The sequence below is a fragment of the Astatotilapia calliptera genome, chromosome 13 (assembly GCF_900246225.1).
Source record: "Astatotilapia calliptera chromosome 13, fAstCal1.2, whole genome shotgun sequence".
Taxonomy (NCBI): Eukaryota; Metazoa; Chordata; class Actinopteri; order Cichliformes; family Cichlidae; genus Astatotilapia; species Astatotilapia calliptera.
Window position 1 is genome coordinate 31,563,812 of NC_039314.1, and position 22,166 is coordinate 31,585,977.

General features: G+C 43.7%; 1 protein-coding gene across 3 annotated transcripts in view; it reads right to left on the minus strand.

Moving 5' to 3' along the window:
- Positions 1-3,030, minus strand: part of macroh2a2 (macroH2A.2 histone) — a 10,246-nt gene extending 7,216 nt beyond the window's left edge. The window contains exons 1-2 of one of the 3 annotated variants that reach the window (XM_026190394.1): positions 2,525-3,030; positions 919-1,096 (exon numbers count right to left, since the gene is read on the minus strand). In XM_026190394.1, the coding sequence (XP_026046179.1) occupies positions 919-1,090 (172 nt within the window). In that variant the 5' untranslated portion in view covers positions 1,091-1,096; positions 2,525-3,030. The other 2 variants (XM_026190395.1, XM_026190396.1) reach the window with 2 other exon arrangements.
- Positions 3,031-22,166: the final 19,136 nt, after the last annotated feature.

Sequence of the window (22,166 nt, forward strand, 5' to 3'; positions counted from 1 at the left end):
TTTACTATGCTATCCATTTTGTGCCTGTACCACTGACAGCCAAACAGCCCCAGAGCATGATGCCACCACCATGCTTGACCTTTGGTGTTCTTAGGTTTGCAAAGCCTCGACTCCTGCAGGATGGCCTCTCTCACTGAGGCAAAACGTTTTTCAGGAGGCACGTGGCTCCTGGTCATGGCAGGCTTGATGTTTCCTGGGTTGTTCCCGAACACCCTAACCTAGTTACTCTCATCTGAGAGCGACAGTTACCCTGGCAAAGTGGTTACACATCAGAATAACTGTCTGAACTGCTTATCTTGGAGTCTGCAGGTGTTTAGAAATGGCTCCGTGAGGCTCTGTGTATGGCTCCTTCCCAACTTGTGCACAAGTCTGCTCGCTGCTCGTTTCACAGGCTACTCCCGTATTCAGCAGTGAGTCACCACAGCAGGTAGCGTCACACATTTGATCTGACAAAGTTTCATCCCAGGCCTCCTCCGGGATTTCATCCAACAAACGTGGCACATTTAAAGCTAGCAGCATGTTTCGAAGAAGCTGAGACGGGCAACAAACGACTGAACAGGCTGTAAAGATGCATAATTACATTAGTTGTTTACAGGTCACAGAAGGACTGTCTTTGACCTCATCCAGACCCAGTGAGGTTAAAAAGGTTTAGCTTTAGTTAACAGTACGTTCATTAATGTTGAGTCAGAAATGTATCAGAACTGTGAGCTGCTCTTTGGAGTCAGTCTGCCTCTGTATGTGACAAAGTTTCACAGGTTAAATGTCAATCACATATATATATATATATATATACCCACATAAAGGATTATCAAAGTACTCTGAGCTTTGACTGTTGCAGAAATTCAACTTTGAATTATGTCCCTTAGATATGCCACAGCACACTGAACACACTCACATGCTCTCATGTATCAAACTTACCTGCCAGGTACTCAATTACAGCTGCCATGTACACCGGAGCCCCCATGCCAATGCGATATTTGTGCGTGCCAATGCGCAGATACCGCATCATGCGCCCCACTGGGAAGATGACACCTGCCCTGGCTGAACGGGACAGCTTGGTGGCCTTCTTCTTTCCTCCTCTGGCTGACATGTTTGTCTGGACACAGTGCGACAACAGCCAGTGACTGACACAAACACATGCTAACAATAATGAAACTCTCGTTAGCAGGATGCTCTGTTCCTCTAAACTGTACTAAATAAATACGTGTGTCCTCACAATTTCCACAACACTCAGCCGCAGTGAAACCAGATCAATGCAGTGGCATGTAAATAACCCCTTTCCCATCATCCTGATGACATGTTTTAACTGTAAATGAATGCACTGTTTTATATGGAGCTCACAGCCACTGCCAATTTAGAATCACAAATTAATTAGCATGACTTTGGGGAGAAAGCTGGAGGCCCAGCAGAAACACAGGGGAACAGAGAGAACATGAAAACTCCACCCGTGTATAGGCAGATGGCCCCGCCCCTCCCTGAGCCTGGTTCTGCCAGAGGTTTCTTCCTGTTAAAAGGGAGTTTTTCCTTCCCACTGTCGCCAAACTGCTTGCTCATAGGGGGTCATATGATTGTAGGGTCGCCCTTACACAAAGCACCTTGAGGCGCCTGTTGCAGTGATTTGATGCTGTACAAATAAAACTAATTGAATTAAATACAGAGTTCAATGGAAACTGTACATTAATGTATATTAAACAAATTCAATCAGAAACAGCGAGTTATTATTTGACAGCTTTTCAAGCATCCTGTGTTCACAGCTGTCCCCACATACGTGACGCTCAGGTGAGAACATGGTTTCTGACGTCAGCCAGGTGCTGGTGGGAGACGCAGTCCCGGCGTGAACACACTAGCTGCGTGTGCTTTCATTGCACATTCTTTTACACGTGTGGCTGTGTGTGTGCGTGGTGTCATAATGAAGGGCACGGTGTTTGTTTTCCACGCTACGCTATTTGGAAAGGTTATTGATATGCTGCGGCCTGCATCCGCGCCGCTGGAGTTCACGCACATCGTCCCCACGTATGTACAAACAACCTCACGTCGCTAGTGTTAATAGTGTGGATAGTGTACGTGAGTGCAGTGTAAACGGAGAAAAGGGGAACGCGACCTCAGCATGTAAGCTAACGTTACTGTACCGAGCTAGGTCGGAGCCAGGCGAGCGACACCTTTACGGCGTCGCCACAAAAGCCTCGCTTTGACGGCTGGCTCACGGAAAGTGTCGGAGCCGGCTTCGCTCCCACTGAGAAGTGTTTTTATTCCTTCACGGACACGAAGTCAGCGTGGACACGAAGCTACGAGCGGACGTTAGCTAGGTCGGGTCGGCACCATGTAGCAGCTTCAACGTTTAACGGCTCCGCGCACATCCGTTACCGTACCACACAGACATGAACCTGAACGAGCCTTTTCTCCACAGCAGACCCACCCGCCCCTTCGTTTTCCACGGAGGCTCCAACACACGGAAAGTAACGCGTCCCCGTCGATCCGGATATGCGCTGCGCTTCGAAACATCAAATAAAGCCCAAGTTTCTACCTGTTTTTCTAACGTGAATCTGCGCGAACTCGTGACGCTCCTGTGCAGCAACAGACGGGCCGTTGTGTTTTGCCGTCCTTGTGCCTAATAATCCTGGTTCCAGACCTCAGGAAAAAAATCCCACACTGCAAGCAGGAACAGCGTAGTCGGTCGGAGGCTGGCTCTGTGCTACTGATGCTGCAAAGGGGAAAAATTCAGCGGAGGGAAAATCCTGCAAAAACGCCCCCGACAGCTCTAACGGAGATCAACGCAACACAATCCTACGGCAAAGTAACTGCTGGTAAAATCCACATTAGCCCAAATAAATAGCTTACAGCCTAAAACGGCACCACAATAGGCCTGTGAGTGTATTTCACTGCATATCCCTGGCGTTTGTTAGCTAAAGAGTGAAGGCTGTGAATAGAGTCCAAAGTGGAATGAAACAGGAAGTGGACATCTGTCCTTAAGCATCCAGACTGGGGGTGTGAGACTCGGGCTGATAATCCTAGAGACATCACAACAGTCAGATCATTTAGCTGTAGCTCAGGAAGTAGAGCAGGTCACCTACTGATTGGAAGGTTGGTGGTTTGATCCCTGGCTCCTCCAGTCTGCATGCCAAGTATCCCTGGCCAAGATACTAACTCCAAGTTGCTCTCCGCTGCATCCATCGGAGTGTGAATGTCGTTAGAAATCAGTTTAGAGTCAGTGAGAATGGGTGTGATTGGGTGAATGTTGTATACAGTGCTTTGAGTACTCTGGGAGAGTAGAAAAGCGCTGTATAAGAATCAGTTCATTTACCATCATTTGAGTCCATCTTTAATTGACCAGAGCCAATAGATGCAGGCACAGCTACATCCACCTACTGAAGATCTGCATCTGTTATAACGTGTTTGCCCTTGATTCTTCCTAACATCACTACACAGTGTTGAATTTCACAAACATTACATCTTAGGATGTGAGCTTCTCTGTTGTGCTAATCACTGTGTTAGTGGCACATCCTGCAACTCCCCCCTTCCCTCGCATGATTGGAAATAGCTGTTTTTCGTGTACGTTAAACCTGAATTGGGTTCAGAAAAACTGTCTCCCTCTCTCTGTCACATTGTTTCACATTACTGTGGTTGTTTGCACAGTTTATTTTTTTACATTTCAGTTGATTTATTTTTATTTTTACGGTGATCATGTTCAATGGGATGGGAATAAGGATGATCCCACCACAACAGAGCCTCCAGTGTGTTTTACAGATAGATAGCTTGTACCTCTGTCCTGATGTGCTCCATACATACATACACATATAACCATAAATTTCAAATTTGGATACATCAATCCATAAAACCTTTGCATCCACTTTCAGAGATATCCTCAAAATGATTATGGATGAGCAATGAGGTGACAGTTGCATTGTCAGAGGACCAAATGGCTGAGTGGCCTGTTCTGTCCCTGAGAAGGAGCCTCCTCTGCTCCCCTCTAGTGCAGCCACCAACTGCAGAGCATTTACCAGGAAGACCCAACTAGCTTGTTTCTCCCTGCTTCATCTCCTCAGATCCCTGGGAGGAGTGGTGGAGGTTTTGAGGTGGGACTGGTGTTCAGTATCACCATGGAAGCCCCACCAATCCAGCACATAACAGCAGGGTGTAAGATGCTAGCAGGCAAGGCATACATGGAACGCCATAACCAAGTGGCCGGCATAGTGTACAGGAACATCTGTGCCGAGTATAACCTGGAAGTCCTGAGGTCAAACTGGGAGACGCCCCCAAGGGTGGTGGAGAATGACCTCGAGCTCGAGAAAATGTGGAGGGTGAAGGTAACTGGTCCCAGTGGTAATCGAAGCACTCTGTGCAGTGACTCCCAAGCTAGGCGAGTGGCTCCAGCAGATCCCAGAAACAACATCGGAGAGCTCTGTCCAGAAGAGCGCAGTCCTGGGAACAGCTAAGATACTGCACAGGACCCTCAAGCTCCCAGGCCTCTGGTAGAGGAGCTTGAAGGATAGACCACCCACAGGGTCATCTGTCTTTGTGTGTGTGTGTTGTTTTTACTTAATCCCTTCATTAAGAGTATTTTTCCACTGCTGTGTTCTTAAGATGACATCAGAGAAGTATAAGCAGTGACTGGTAGGGAGGAAATGAGCAAAGACTTTGGAGATAATGGAAGTATTCTTACTTGGCTTAGTAGACAGGATAGCTGTGAGGGGAACCAGTAGGTGGCTTTTGGGAGTGATGTACATCAAAACGGTGGAGAGTGGCCAGGTCCACAGCGGACTCCGGGCTTGGACAAACCGGCAGCATTGTGCTCCAGGCGAGATGTAGCTGTGAGACACTTGAGTTATCCAGACAGGTGACTGGGAGACAAATGCAAGAGAATAGCCGGATCCAACATAAGCAAAGTGCACACTGGAAACAGTTTCATTTACTACCGATGGGGATGGGATGATAAGTCTTAGAAGCAGTGCCACAGCTGGTCCTTAAATACGCAGTTCAGGTGATGGCAATGTGCTGCAGGTATGAACATGTGGGAGACTTCCCACAGCTCCGCCCCAAAACCCAAACCTGTCCACCCAACCCACAGTATAGAGTGGATCATCTGCCAGGTGGAAGGTCTGTAGTTGGGTCTGTAGCTCATGAGGTCTGCTTGTTGAAATGCCCTTGGGGAAGATACTGAAGTCTGAGTTGGTGAGTTTTAGGATATTTGTGAATAACACATAAAAATCCTTATGCATAGGAAAAAAGCACATCTATGAATGTGGACTGTAAAAGTGAGTGCTGAGCGTAAAGCTTTATATCACTCCCAGTCCATGTTTCAGTGTTTTACTGTTTCTGGAGGAAATCACCGCTGGACTGCTGTAGATAGTTTTTCAGGTCTGCCACATCTTCGTCCACTTTGCTCAGTTTTTAATGTCACATTGTACACGATTCCAACATACTTCAGGTTTTTCATAGACAAAAAACTGGGAACAGATTACGTGGGTTTACGACAGGCTAGTAACAATTTAAGATTGGCTCTTTACTAAACTGTTTATGTAGACACAACAGTGGCTCATCCCTGCAGTTAAGTGAACGTTTATGCTTGAACAATAGGTAAGTGGCTTAACAAACCCCCTCTGCACATCAGTGATTTTTAAAAATAAAGTTGATTCAAAATGTTAGTGAGATTGTGAGACATTGCTTCCTGAAAGGACAAAGGACAAGCTAGGAACAGTAATTTTAGCTTACAGGGTCCCGAGAACAGCGTAAGATTGTTTCTGTCACAATAGGCTGTTGCTGAAACTCTATTTGACTTCTACCACCAGGGGTCAGTGCAGGATCTCTAATGACTCAGACAACAAACGTTTCTCTGGGTTCACCAGGTTACAGATGATGAGGATTGCAGAAAACAGTGATTTAATATTGTCTCATGACAAGCTTCCTGTCTTCAAAATGGATAAAGTTGGGTGTGCTGCAATAGTGTCATTTATGAAATGGTTCAACAACGTAGAGAGAAGACTGCTTAAAGCTCTGCCCTTCATCTTCGGTTATGGACTCACTGCTGTCTCAAAACAATTTGTGTTGAAAGGCTAGCAGTATAGTGTTATTTTTACAAAACCCTCTTTAGATGACTTCGCTTATGTAGACAAATTCTTTAGTCAAGTGTTTTTGTTTTTTGCCCAAAGTAAGCGCCCACAGCTGTGCACCTTCCAGCTGTGCACCTTCCAGCTGTGGCTTAAGGTGTACAGCTAGGTCAGTGGGTTGTATTAAGGTACCCCTGGGCCATATGCTGGCATTGAAATTGCCCTGATGCATCCATCAGAGTGTGAGTGAAAGTGGGATGCTTAATAAACATGAAAGGCAAAGGTGGGAAATTCATCTTCCCAAAGGGCCACATGAGTAACTGGAACTGTCACTGGAAGAGCTGTTCCAATGAGCTCATCTCAGCTCTGCTCTATGCTAATTGTATCTTGCAAAACCACAAAGAATCAATGAATTGCAAAGTAGAAGTACAAGTTAGCTCATCACAGCATGTACCCAGAATCAACTGGAGCTCATTTAGTTTTATTTCTAAGCGATGCTTTTCCCTTTGCAGCCAGTCTTAGGGTTCTCCACCTATAAAATCCCCCTTTAACTCCTGCTAGTAGTAGAAGTAGCATAAAACCAACGTATCTGTTGTTATTACACAGTACACAAATAAATGAACCACAATGACTGTCACAGCACCCAGTGATTTAGCCACTAGTGACATGAAGGGTGTGGGTCTGGTGGGCAGACAGGGGCAGATGTAAAATCCTGGGTTTTGAAGAAAAGGCTACTTAAGCATCCCCAGGCTTTGCTTCTCCCTCTTTTGTTTTTGGGAAACATTGTTACTGTTATATCTCATCAACCAAATGTTGACCTGCCGCTGTCTGAACTGCATGAGCTGGCCCACATCTCTGGAGTGAAGACTGGGCAATTGGAAGCCAGGTATTCATGACTGCATAGTGAGGGTCATTTGCCCAGTCCATGTAAGCCCACACTTCTCTGCCTGCCTGGTGGCCAATATTGTAAAGCTGGTATCTTCAGCACCACTCTCCAGTTGCTCCTAGATTGATGTAAAATGAATGCATGTACACAGAGTTGTTTGGTGACCTCTGTAAATAAGACCAAGTTAAACAGTAGAAACACTACTGACACTACTGACAATGAGCTACAAAACAGAGAACAGCATCACAACATTCTAGATCAATTCGATTTCAATTCAATTTAATTTTTAATTTTTAATTTTTTTATTTGTATAGCACCAAACCACAACAACAGTCGCCTCAAGGTGCTTTATATTGCACAGTAGATCGTACAATAATAGATATGACCCCCTATGAGCAGCACTTTGGCGACAGTGGGAAGGAAAAACTCCCTTTTAACAGGAAGAAACCTCCGGCAGAACCAGGCTCAGGGATGGGCGGGGCCATCTGCTGCAACCAGTTGGTGTTGGTGTATAAAGTCACAGTGAGTGAAAAAGATGAGTGAAGAAGAAACACCCAGTGCATAATGGGAATCCCCGGCAGCCTACGTCTATTGCAGCATAACTAAGGGAGGATTCAGGGTCACCTGGTCCAGCCCTAACTATATGCTTTAGCAAAAAGGAAAGTTTGAAGCCTAATCTTGAAAGTAGAGATGGTGTCCCTGTAGAGATTAAATTATTCATTAAATGCTCTTTGCATTACTTTAGTGTTAACCCACATCACGGCCCCTGTAAATACAGTAACACTTAACTTTTCATGTGTACACATATCTCCATAAATCCTTATCCTTATAAGGAGGACATAAAAACATAATTTTAAACTAGCCTGTGTGGCTTCCCATGATGCACTGTTTCTTGTTTACTCAGCTCTTTTCCTCCACTATCTGTCTTTTGCACAACACTTTGTAAAAGACTAAACACATTTTAAAATTCCAAGCAAAATAAGTTACTTCTGTTTTTATCTTAAAGCTGACATTAAGGGGAACTGCCTCCTGTTAGTCTTGTTCAACTCACCCTAAAAACTTGCTTTAGAGAGGCAAGCCTTGGATGACAATTTGTGTCAATGAAGATTCCCAAATATCGTCTGCTAAACTTCCAACAGCGCTGTGGCAAACCCCATGCCCGTACAGTGCTAGCCAAACCAGTGAGGACCACCACAGCTTGAATGAAGACCCCAGTCGGGCATATTCTCGCTGCGTATCTCCTCTGCCCCATAAATATTTCCTTCATCATGCTTTTAGCCTCCATGTCTGTGTTCTGTGTGATAAAAACATACATCTACTATTAAAAGAAGAAATATATTATAAAAGTAGAGACATCTCAACAAACATTTGAAGGCAAGACGAAGCTTCCCTAAACATACACATAGGCGCCAGACGTCTGCTTTAGATTTTAATTTGCGATTAAGTTCATGTTTGTTTTATAATCCATAGATTCGTTACGTAGTTGATCTTTCCAGGATTAATACATTTGAACATTTATGTTTATGTAAGGTTATGTGACTGTGTGGGATTAGAGTCTAAAAGAGGTGCTATCACTTTAAGTATGTAAGTGCAATAGCAGCATGAAAGCCTGTGTGAGGGAACGAGCAGGAGCATGGACGCTCAGGAGTCTCACGGTTTCTGAGCGTGTGCACACGGGGTACTGGTTAAATGTCTTATTTTTGGAACTTTAATGCTTATTTTGGAAGGAATTTGTAATAAATAAATAATCCTCAAGTCAAAATTAAACTGGAGGCATTTCTTTTGGAAACCCAGGAACGCGCGTCAGCCATAGACTCCCTCTATGAACTTGGTTTATTGGAAGTTACTCTACAATACATTTCCAAGATTCCCACGAATTACACATTTAACAATATCTTGATTTCTCCCTTAACATAGAGCATATTAAATTTAAAAAATTGCACTGCAATAAGACCCTTACTGTGTCCAGGGTGTACCCTGTCCAGTCAGTAGTTTATTACAGGGCCATTCACCATTCACTCCATACCATTCACACTCACACCTATGGCTGTTTAGAATCACCAGTTAACCCCAGTAACTGCATGTCTGTGGTCTGCGGGAGGAAGCTAGAGTACCCGGAGAGAACATAAACACAGGGACAACGTGCAATTAACATTTAAAATATCAGATAGACGTCTTTGAGTCCATTTATTTATTTCTGCTTTTGAAACTTTATTTTTTTTAAAAAGGTTTTGAAGATTTGTTTTGTAATTTGTAATTCAAAATGTTTCTGAAATGAAGTTTTTATTGAGGAATCCATTTTCAATTTAAATTATTTAGTATTGGATTAATAATTCATTTTGAAATATGTATAATTAGCAATTTTATTTTAAACTAATCAAAGAATAAATTACTTTAGTAATGTCTAAAGAAATAGAAGATTCATATATGAATTTACTAAGGCATATTTTATTGCACATTCATTACTGATTCATTGTGATCACTGTACTGGTCCTCTATATTGGGACCAGTAAGGTGTGACACAGAAACACTCTGTGAAGCATGAGCAGGCATAAAGCAGGCAGGCGGTGCTTGAGCAGTGAAATCTAAAAGTAGCCCTGAGTTAGAACCTGATCCTGGAGTGAAAGCAGTTTGTCTCCTTACATGTCAGATCAGCATTCTCTCAGCCTTTTTGTAATGTGTCACCATCATTTGGTTGCAGTTGGCCGTGTCTCAGCTATGTTGACTACCAGCCATTCAATCTGACATGGGGGCAGCATTTTTTTAGCGATCCTCTCGAACTCGACCCGTTTGCTCCTAAATGTCTGTGAAGAGTGAGGAGGGTCCTGTAGGAAACGTACACATCAGCACTTGACCGTCATATTTCCCTTTCTTTTGAAGTGTGTTTGGTTTGTTTGCTTTTGGTAAACTTTATTTTAGATCAACTCTCCGTTTCATGACTTTCAGTTAAATTAGCCATTTTCTGCATGGTCTCTTTATTTTCTCTGCGCTCACAAAACTACAGCAATTTGTTCTTGAGTTCAGAAATATATAAGCAGCTTTTTTGCTGCCATCTAATTCAAAATGTAATCAGTTCTTCTTTTTTTTTTACCATGTAATCAGGACTCAATTTCAGACTTCCTTTATTTACAGGGAATTTTCAACAACAATATCCAAATAAACAACAGCAGTGACGCTCCCAGTCTCCTTTCAGGTTCCTCACAGAATCCAAAACATTTCTAATCTGAATGTTTCACTTCAGAAACAGCAGCTTTTTGCACACAAGAGAAAAACACTGACAATGGCAAAGAGCCATCACACAAACTTTGTTTACACGATTGAAACATAGGGATGAACTTGGCAGGGGTGGCTTGTTGTTTTAACGTGGCAGTACGCGACTTGTGGCGTGGACCACTTGCAGCACTATAACACTCAGCCAGGTCCTTAAGAAGCAGCTACAACAAGGTCGTCAGTGGCAAGGGTGTGATCCCTAACAGGTGTGGAGAGACCAGAAGGCAGGGATTTCAGTGGCGTCGTGTTAGTGCACCAAAACCAACACACACACACACACACACACACACACACACACACACACACACACACACACACACACACACACACACACACACACACACGCATGCACAGACAGTTAGGGAGGAGAGGCAGGCAGACGGTGGCTGTTTGCAGGGCAAAGACTGAAGGCCAGGTCTAAACTGGTTATCAAACAATCTTTCTTTTAAAGATCTTTTTAGGATCATATCTTGTTGACTGTAAAACTGGGCTGTCTTTGTGTTTTTGTGTTTTGTAAGTCAATTTGTCGTTTATTTGTTCTTGAATGAGGGCATCTGCAGTAGGACAACAACAGCAGCAGTCCTATCAGTCAGTAAAGGAGGTGCCATCCGTGAAAGCACTGAGGGAGTCACCGAGCCTGCTGTCATTTAGGCACCAGGATTGCATTTATTGCTGTTCTTGCGTGATTCCTTTACATTTCATGCTGACCCTTGTTTATCTCACCCTGGGAAAATGACCCTATTTGCTGGCCGGGTGGGACTTCCTACTGTCCTTTTCCCTTGACTATCTCATCACCTACACATAAGAGGGAAACCCAGCCTTTCCTCCCCTGACTCTTTATAGACAAATATCGTGACAGATTTAGGGGTCGCTGTTTATTTTAATCCCTTTGTATTTTGCTGTGTGACCTGTGAGAGTAAGCATGTCAGGTCTCACGTGATACCTCATAGTACCACAATACTATGAGGTATTGTGATTGGAGGACAACAAAGACTTCTTAGCTCAGATTCTAATGGGCAGTGTTGATGTATGACATCCTCATACTTGTTATTTCCTGCTGTGGCTCAAGCTAATTTGTTTCACTTTCAGCTATGGGGTTCAACTATTGTCACTGCTGGCTTTTCCTTCTGCTGGAATATTTATCTTGGAGTATTTGTGTCCTCCTAGGTCTTAACAGTTTTAGAGATAAGTACTGCAGCCAGACCCTGATTTACAAATGCTACGATTACCCATTATTAATGAAGTCTTTCCTTTCCAAAGTCCGCCGTGTCCTTGAAAGTGTGTTACGACTTTTTGTCCCGTCCCTCCTTGGTGCCATTGTTTGTTTCAACAGTAATGAGAAGAGATAAGACTGACAGCGACTGAACTCCAGGTAAGTTCAGCACAAGTGCTAACATTATTAAAGACTCATCTGTTTTTGACAGCCAGCTATTGCATATTTACATTTTTATATGAATGTTACACCTCAGCATTGCCATGGAAACCTGCTAACATACTAATGTTTGAATGTAGCATCAGCAGTAAGTAGTACTCGCTGTACTGCTGCACAATAGACCAGCACAGTAAGTGCTGTCTGCAAAACTGTAAGCAGGACATTTTAAGTGCAAACTGCTTTTATTTTAGTCATTACAGTTTGTGTTTTTTTACATAATATAATTTAATATGAAAAATATAACATTGTTTTAAAAATCTTTTTCTTACACTTTATTTAAAAATGGTCATTTGCAACTTGATATTATTCTAATATTTTATTTTGAGTTTGAGTAACAGTAGAATAACTATTTATTTAAACAGTATAAATACAATGAAGTGCTTCATCTAGTTCTGCACCCACAATCATTTTCTGCTGTAACTAAGCAGAACGTGCTGATGGATTACATGTGTGTAACATGTGTCAGTGATTGTACACGTGATGATCAGTAGAAACAAATCCTTGAACTGAATTTGTATCCAACTTTGAGCTGGTACACAGGCTGTGCTGAGCCCTCTCCTACCCCTGCCCCTCTAACACCATCATTAAATTTGCTGTTAACACTACAGTCATAGGCCTCATTAGCAGAAGGGAGGCGGCTGTAATTCAATTCAATTCCACAAGTAAGCCTGCAGTGTGAGAGCGAAGTGCAATAATGAGGTGATATGGTACTACAAGGTCATTAAGATAAGATGAAGATAAATGCATGAACTAGTTTTTCAGCGTCACTCTGAGACAGGATATTTCTAACTTTAGAGATGTTGCACAAATGGAAGAAAGCAGTCTTACATATTTGTTTAATATGTGCGTTGAAGGACATGTCCTGGTCAAAAATGACTCCAAGGTTCCTCACAGCGTTACTGGAGGCCAAGGTAATGGCCCCATCCATTGGGGCGATCGTGGCTCAAAGAGTTGGCAGTTCGTCTTGTAACCAGAAGGCCCCGGCTCGGACAGTCTCGGTCGTTGTGTCCTTGGGCAAGACACTTCACCTACTGGTGATGGTCAGAGGGGCCGATGGCGCGATATGGCAGCCTCGCTTCTGTCAGTCTGCCCCAGGGCAGCTGTGGCTACAACTGTGTGTGTGTGAATGCGAGAGTGAATGAATAGTGGAAATGTAAAGCGCTTTGAGGGTCTCGAAAAGCGCTATAAAAATGCAATCCATTATTATTATTATCCAGAGTAAGAATCTGCTTAGATACCATATTTCTAAGATTTTCAGGGCCGAGTACAATAACCTCAGTTTGATCTGAAGTAAGAAGCAGAAAGTTAGCGGCCATCCAGGTCTTAATGTCTTTAAGACATTCCTGCAGTTTAACTCATTGGTGTGTTAAAAGAAGTATTTGAGGCCATATTTGTAGACCGACTATGTCACAGCGACGCAACGAAGGCTGTCCAAATTCGTAGACTCCTCCAAATGCGGTTGACAAACGCATCCTCCTTTTCCCCAGATTTGAAGAATGGGTCGGGTGTGTCCTTCGTGGCCCATCATATCGCAGAATTCATAGCGCGGACCAGCCAATTCCAGTTTCAAACAATGGTGGCAGCTACTTAGGTTTTAATATTACTCTTATTACTTGTGCTGTCAGCTTTAATCTCGTTAAAATGACGTTAACGCCATAACCGCATTAATGCCGCAAATCTCTGTTAGCGAGTTTGCGCCGATCGCCTGTGCATAGGGCTGCACGGCATCAACACATTAGCGCGGTTAGCTCGTTAACGCTTTAGCGCTGTGCAGCCTCACTAGAGCCGGTGAGAACAGCACACTCCCGGCACATCATTTTCAAACCCCCCACGGTCTTTGGCTACTCAGGATAAACATATATAAGTCACTCAGAGAACTTAAAATGTTATTATTTGGCTGTTTTCAGTGTTTTATTTGTTCCTGAGTAAATCGGTTTGGCTCAGATTAAAGTTATTATCACAGTTGGAGATAGCAGTGTGTTTATTTACAGTGAAAACAAAGGTTGGCAATAGTTCAATGTGCAAACAGTGGTTAGTCGTGTCATCCTTCCCGTGCTCACACTGTGCGTGGTAGTGAGTATCCGTTCCTCCTCCAAGTGTCTCCTCATGCTCGTGAATCTCCTCCATCCCTTTTCCTAGCCTCACACGAACAGTTAATCACTAGATAGAGCTGACAACACTTTACAACGCCATCGGTTCGCAGATACTACCAGGCTTAGTGCAATACTCCAGTTATACTGAGCGCCGGGGGATCAAATCAATCCCATAATCGTACAGCTGACAGTTATAGTTTAAACGTCAAACAGAAAACTGATTAAACGGAACTGTGAGACGGTCGAGAGTTTACACCAGTGTCCTGTCATATTTTAGATAGGAAGGAACAGACGGCTGAGTTTATTAAACTCCACCGAGACAGCTGGCGACGCAAAACTAAAGGCTCAACCGTCACATTTCATAGCCTCTCGGTCTTCGAAGGACCTGGCCTTCGCGGTCTACATGTGCCGGGTCTTTCGAAGGATGCGGCCTAGGTTTTGGGACACAGCTCGTCACTCTCCTTCTTGGTCAAATAGCCCTTACACAGGCTGGAGGTGTGTTTGGGGTCATTGTCCTGTCGAAAAATAAAAGATGCTGACGCTGCAGGATGCTGTGGGGGCCATGCTGGTTCAGTGTGCCTTCAGATTTAAATAAATCCCCAATGTGTCACCAGCGAAGCGAATTTATGTGTATTTACACTTTTATATTTGCTATTTTCTTATACTTGCTGTTTTATTATATTGTTATTATATTCTGTGGAATGAATGATGAATGAATGTATGCTGATCTTCAGCAACAATAGTTCTGCATCATAGGTCATAAAACATCTCCTGATTTATGTATCATCACATCAGTCAGGATCATAGCAGCACAGGTCAGCTGATCACAGCCTGTACATAAGGAAAAATCAACTTTTGTGACTAAGGTTGATGAGTAATTCTTTTCTGCACCACTGCACCGAATCATATGGTTCCACCATCTGGCAAATCCCACTCGAATCCCTGGGAATAACTCTCAGCAGTGAAGCAAACCGGAAAGCTAGGAAGCTGTTTTTTTCTTCATGGTCCAGGGAATCAATTTTTATTTACGTGAGTTGTAACTCCATCTTGGATTGGTGTATCCAGCTGTCTTCAGTGCATCCATACTACAGATAGCATTAATGAACTGTGACACTGTTCATATTTGATGCATTAATTTACAGAAGGAAATGCATTTCATTTAGAAGTAAACATTCACTGATGTTAGAGGTAGTGTAGGTCTGATGCACACGCCACATTGCAACACTATATTTTGGAAGATATCTACTCCTAAAAATCAAAAGCTTTTCCAGTTGGATATGGCTCAGACGTAATGGATTTTTCCATTAGTTTGAATTGAAGCCCACTATCCTCCTGCAAATGTGTTTTTGTGAACAGTGTAACAGTTTATGAACAGCTTATGAACAGACTCCAAAATAAACACATAAGTCTCCCTTTTCTTTAGACCTTTAAGTAATAGTAACATAATCTAATCGTGTGACCAAAGCACTGCAGGGCACTGTTAGGGCCATGACACATTAAGTTATGTTTTGCATCAACTAGACAGACTTTTGGGATTCCTCACAGGATGCATCAGTTTTAACACAGAAAAGCAGAAAAGGTGCTGTCTTAGGTAAAATGAATCTGTCTACAGTCTTTCAACCATAGTTTCTCATTTTTCAAAACACCATTTAAAAATCCATCTATAATCACTTGCTTTTTCCCTTTAAGTCTTCATATTGTTCGAATGAGCCGAGTCATCTGGAAACTCCACTATTTTGATAGCTGGGTAAACAAATGCAGAGGCAAGCCACTCCTGCTCCCCTGATGTGGAAATAACCATTCACTGCAGCTGTCTGCTAATGTTTGCAAATTAGTGTGCTAATGATTTATTGATGTAAATCCATCCTTTTACTGAGGTATTCAGTAAAAAGTGATGAGTCAATTTGTTCTTCTCTTTTCCCGTTACGTGACTTCATGTATTTGCTCATATTAAAATGCGTTTACAGTTCCTGAAGCCAATTCACTGTGTGTTTGGTCTTCCTAACATCCTGTGGTTTTGAGAAGCTCACCATAATTAAAGTCAGATGGAGCCCATTTAATAATCCACCATGTGCTAACCCAGGTCTGTGTGACAGCCCCGTTGGCAGCAACATGTTAGGCGGACTCAGAGCTGTTTCCCAGCCCAGGAGCTCCCGGAAAAGTCATTTTCCAAACCATGCTCAGGTGGCACTCTTAACAGGCAGCTGGAAAAGCTATCTGACTGTTTGGTGCATTTTTCTCATGACTCACCTTGGGTAATGGTCAAACCTTATTTTGCGTTGCTTTTGTACATAAAGCATCATCAGTAACATGTGTAGATGATATAAATGACTAGAAGGAGCCTTCAGTGTCACTAAACTGTGATGCGGCAGAATTCAGTCACAAGAAACCTATGAATGTATTTCAGTGAAAAACACCACAAAGAACTCTTTATTAATGTGAAGAACTGTTCCCAGCTGTACAGAGCGCCTTTCTCAATGTGCTTTTTACCAGGTTCATTGTCAGCCAGCTTTATAGCTCATAGGTCTGTTCACACTGTTCGGCCTCACTTTTATGGAACAAGGATTGAAGGAACTACACTATGTGCAAAAGAATAGATGATGCATCCAGCTTTGAATTGGACACCAGGCCTTTACTGAAGATGTAATTCTCAGATGCCTTGCACTAATCACTAGTCTATTTGTGCTGTTGTGTTTTTACTGGTCAGCAGCACCAAACAGGCTTCGTAAACTAAAAAAACCCCACAATATACAATAAAGAAAGGAAAACAAATTTTTGTCTATAAAAGCCAGTAATGAGACTTTATTCTAAATGTTCTACTGTTGCAATTAGCTGTGCAGAAATATAATTTCCAGCACATTTATTGGTTTTAAATGTGTTTGTACACATGCGTTTGTTGTTGCGATGTTTGTGTTTTTTGATTATTAATATTCTTTAATTTAGTTAGTTTCTGGTTTTCTTTAATTATTTTTAGATTCATCACTCCACAAAACCTTTTCCTGATGAAACCTTGGCGAACAGTTGAATGGACAGATAAACTGTATACAGTAAACTGTATTATATGTGGCATTTTTATAGAATCACCTAGAGAAATTAGAACTTTGGCTACTAGTAACAAAAAATTAAAATTGGTTCTATGTTATCTGTTATGCATACAGTAGGGATGTTCCTGCCAATAAGACTGACTAGTCTAAAACTAAAAAGCACTCAGATATCAAGTTAAATTCGAGAACCATTTAATGTCAAAAAACTTTAAACAAAGCAGTTTGAAACCATTAATCACATTCTTCTTTAATTAATCATGTATTATGAACATTGCATGTTTTGCTCCAAACAGACAACAAAAAGAAAAGCAATTAAAATAAATCAGTGTTAAAAATGATATGAAAACATGTTGCAATGAAATATGATCATGCGTTAAAATATGACAAAAACAGATGTTCCTGTACACTATGCCGACCACTTGGTTATGGCGTTCCATGTACGCCCTGCCTGCTAGCATCTTGCGCCCTGCTGTTATGTGCTGGATTGTCTCAGGGGCAGCTTTATGATTAGTGCCTCTGTGCTGCCTTTCAGTCCAGTTCGGAGGAGGAGTTCGGAGAGGCCATGGAAAAAGACTTTCGGACTGCCTCGAAGAGATTCTGGCAAACCGTCAGGCGTCTCAGGAGGGGAAAGCGGTGCTCTACCTGCACTGTGTATAGTGCTGGCGGAGCGCTGTTGACGTCGACTGAGAAAATTGTTGGGCGGTGGAAGGAATACTTCGAGGACCTCCTTAATCCCACTGACACGTCTTCCGGGGAGGAAGCAGAGTCTGGGGATGAGGGGTGTGACCCACCGATTTCCGGGGGCGAGGTCACTGGGGCAGTTAAACAACTCCTTGGTGGCAGAGCCCCTGGTGTCGATGAGGTCCGCCCCGAGTTCCTGAAGGCTCTGGACGTTGTAGGGCTGTCTTGGTTGACACGTCTCTGCAATGTTGCGTGGAGATCAGGGGCAGTACCTGTGGACTGGCAGACCGGGGTGGTGGTCCCCATCTTCAAGAAGGGGGACCGGAGGGTGTGTTCCAACTACAGGGGGATCACACTCCTCAGCCTCCCCGGGAAAGTCTATGCCAGGGTGCTGGAGAGGAGGGTTCGTCCGCTAGTCGAACCTCGGATACAGGAGGAACAATGCGGTTTTCGTCCTGGTCGCGGAACACTGGACCAGCTCTTTGTCCTCTCGAGGATACTAGAGGGTGCATGGGAGTTTGCCCAACCAGTCTACATGTGTTTTGTGGACCTGGAGAAGGCATTCGACCGTGTCCCTCGGGGCGTCCTGTGGGAGGTGTTGCGCGAGTATGGGGTGTCTGGCCCATTGCTACGGGCCATTCAATCCCTATACAACCGTTGCAAGAGCTTGGTTCGCATTGCCGGCAATAAGTCGGACTCGTTCCCGGTGGGTGATGGGCTCCGCCAAGGCTGCCCTTTGTCTCCGGTTCTGTTCATAATTTTTATGGACAGGATTTCTAGGCGCAGCCAAGTGGCGGAGGGCTTTCGCTTTGGTGGCCTCAGAATCTCATCTCTGATTTTTGCGGATGATGTGGTTCTGTTGGCTTCATCGGGTGAGGGCCTCCAGCTCGCACTGGAGCGGTTCGCAGCCGAGTGTAACGCAGCGGGAATGAGGATCAGCACCTCCAAATCTGAGGCCATGGTTCTCAGCCGGAAAAGGGTGGAGTGCCCACTCCGGGTCGGGGATGAGTTCCTGCCCCAAGTGGAGGAGTTCAAGTATCTCGGGGTCTTGTTCGCGAGTGATGGGAGAAGGGAGCTGGAGATCGACAGACGGATTGGGGCTGCGGCTGCAGTAATGCGGACGCTGCACCGGTCAGTCGTGGTGAAGAGGGAGCTGAGTGTAAAAGCGAAGCTCTCAATTTACCGGTCGATCTACGTCCCTACCCTCACCTATGGCCACGAGCTGTGGGTAGTGACCGAAAGAACGAGATCGCGGATACAAGCGGCGGAAATGAGCTTCCTCCGAAGGGTGGCTGGCCTCTCCCTTAGAGATAGGGTGAGAAGTTCGGCCATCCGGGAGGGGCTTAGAGTAGAGCAGCTGCTGCTCCACATCGAAAGGAGCCAGCTGAGGTGGTTCGGGCATCTGGTAAGGATGCCCCCTGGGCGCCTCCTGGGCGAGGTGTTCCAGGCATGTCCCACCGGGAGGAGGCCCCGGGGCAGACCCAGGACACACTGGAGAGATTATATCTCTCGGCTGGCCTGGGAACGCCTTGGTATTCCCCCAGACAAGCTGGAGGAGGTGGCTGGGGAGAGGGAGGTCTGGACCTCTTTGCTTAGGCTGCTACCCCCGCGACCCGACCTCGGATAAGCGGATGAAGATGGATGGATGGATGGATGGATGGATTCAGTGCAGAGAGGTCTATTAACACATAGTGAGTGAAGAAGAAACACACAGAGCATCATGGGAATCCCCCAGCAGCGTACACCTATTGCAGCACAATGTAATGTTGGGTTGTGTTTAGTGGTTGAGAGGAGGCGGTAAAAACACTGTCAGGACTCTTCCTGCAGCATTTCGGATTAACTGAAGGCTTTTCAGGGAGCTTTTAGGACCAACAGTAATGGTAAACTGTTGAAATTTCTTGATGAATGAAGCAGATATTTGACTTACTTGGGCTGTGACCGCTTTGACACGAGGCCACAAGAACACACAAGTATGTATATTGAGAAAGACCCTGGGTCTCCAATTACTGCATCTGTAATAAAACACACTCAAAAAAAGCAAAAAAAGCAAGTCTTGCTGGTGTGTGCGCTTGTGCGTTTATGAGTGTCTGTGTATCTAAGTTTGTCATGAAACACACTCGATAATGAAGGTGAGAAGTGGCAGAAACCCCTCCTCCGTGAAGCAAGAAGCAGCTAGAGAAAGGTTCAGCAGATCTGGCCTGTCCTGCAGTCCCACAGGAGTGCTGAACACCCGAGGTCAAACATTTTGATGACACTGGATGCCTAAGAGGGACACCCCAGACTGAGTGCCCACAGCAAGGTTAACTGCCCCAGAGAAACAGATGCAACCCTGCCAGTGGCCACCCAAGGACAAGCTCTGGGCCAAGGGTGTGTACACACACACACACACACACACACACACACACACACACACACACACACACACAAAGAAAAATTGCATAAAGTATTAACCTCACCCTCCTAATTACAGACAAATGGATGTAGTAGTCATGTTATCAATGCAGTGTCTTAAAGGTCAGCTTAATGATTTATTGGTAAAACAAAAACAAATGAATAAATAAAAAAGCCTTATAACTTAAAAACTATGATCCTTAAACGTGATCCTTACAACACTGTGGTGGGGTGAAGTTGGTGGCCTGGCTGCAGAGGAGGACTGGAGCTGTGGGTTCAGGGCGTGGTGGCAGGGAAGGCAGAGCTTCGCAGCTGGGGAGCATCTTCTAATCATGCCTTCCCTATTTCAGTAGCGGGCGGGCCGGAGAGGAGCAAGAGCTTTTAAAACTATATTTCTTACTGCCTTTGTTTGTATTGCCAACGTTTAGGAAATGATACATGTATATGAGGATTCAAAATATCACAGTATAGCTTGCAGCCAAATGTCATGGCACATTTAACCTCTGGTCTTACTTGTACATTTTACATGTGCGTTTCTTTCCAGCTGACCCCAAAATGGATTATGTGTTTACAGAAAGTATTGTCAAGAGAAAAGGAATAAGCTCTCTAGGTAGTTACAAATATATTGCCATATCAAGTTCCAATCCAACCCAACTTTATTTATATAGCACTTTAAGATACACAGCACAGGACCAAAGTAAAGTTATCAATGTCAAGTTAATTACAAATAATACCTCTGGGAATCCCCGCCTTACTGTGGTGGAGGGGTTTGACTCCACCCGGACTGCCCTTCATACCTTATTCTGTTCATTGTCTGCAGTGCAAGCAGTTCGAACCCGAGTGTGAAGCGGCCCACTCCAGGTCAGGGACAAATCTGAGGGTCTTGTTGATGACTGAGGGGTAAGGGGAGCAGGAGATTGATAGACGGTTGGTTTATTGGCTGCAGTGAAGTGGATGCTGTACTGGTCTGGCATGTTGAACAGAGAGCTGAGCATAAAAGCGAAGCTCTGGATTTACTGGTGGATCTGCGTCCCCAGATTAGGCTGCTGCCCCCATGACATGGCCCCGGATAAGTGGAAGAAAATTGATGGATGGATGGATAGATATCCATTACCTGCTCCTCTATAATGTTTGTGCAAGTAAACTTCTGTTATGTTAGCCTTTTCTGACTTTTACTGCACTTCTACTTAAAGTATGTTTAAAAAGAAAAATGAAAACAAGATAAATATATACAAAATACAGAACTATTCTCTTAAAAGTTAATACTGCACAGAGAGTGAGCTGGCTTGGCTAAGTGCTATGTATTTTCAGTACTTTAAATAAATATCAGAATGTCCAAATTTTTAAAGAAATGAGATGACACATGACAAATGAGATGACTAATGCCGTGGTTCTTATTAGGAGTTACACTTCAGTCACAGGAGCTACCTCAGAGGTATGTGGGCAGAACAGGCGGATCTTCCGGGCAGGCCAGGGATGAATACTTATGTGAAATATTTATAGCCACTAGATAGCTAAGCAGCGATGTCTAGTAAGAACAACAACAACAACAAAAAAAGGTTCAGAACACCCTCCCTAAGGACCCCAGGAATAGTGGCCCCCAAATCACTCTTTCATCTGCTCTTGGAACCTCTGCAAGCATCCCCTGAAGTTTCTTCCTAAACAGACTAGAAGATAAAAGCACAGCTGAACCAAGGAGTCAGCTTCAGGTTTCAGTCTGACAGTCTTCTTCTATTAAAATAGGTCCTGAATGTGGTGACAAAGGCTGAGCCATCAACCTGTCCCTGCTACTACGTTCTGCATTCCAGCTGGATATTTTTAGCACTGGCATTTAAACTTGGCAAGACACTGCATACGCCACTATTTCCTGTTACTGTGAAAGGCAGTGTGCACACATCACCACCCATTAAAGCAATACACATGATACTACAAAGTAATCCAGGTTATGAAAAAGTGAGTAAAATCACATCAAAATTTTTTATAGCTATGTATTTTGGATAAGCAACACTGCAAACAGGATCTATTCAAAATGTAATGTTGTCAAATGACACATAAAAGTAATGAGGGCAGAATGCCTGACAAAGTGAAGCAGGATGTTGCTATAGTGTGCTCAGTGTAAATGAGCACTTTGAAGTCGAAACATGACAGAATTATTTACAAAATTGTGAAAAAAAATTTTCTCTTCAAATCTATATTTAATTCTAAGTTGTTGTTTTTTTAATTATATTATTATACTATATAAAACCCAAAGAGGAAGGCGGGCTGATGGCATTTAAACATCTTTTTAATATGTCTCTTTTTTAGAATATCAACAAATTAAATCCA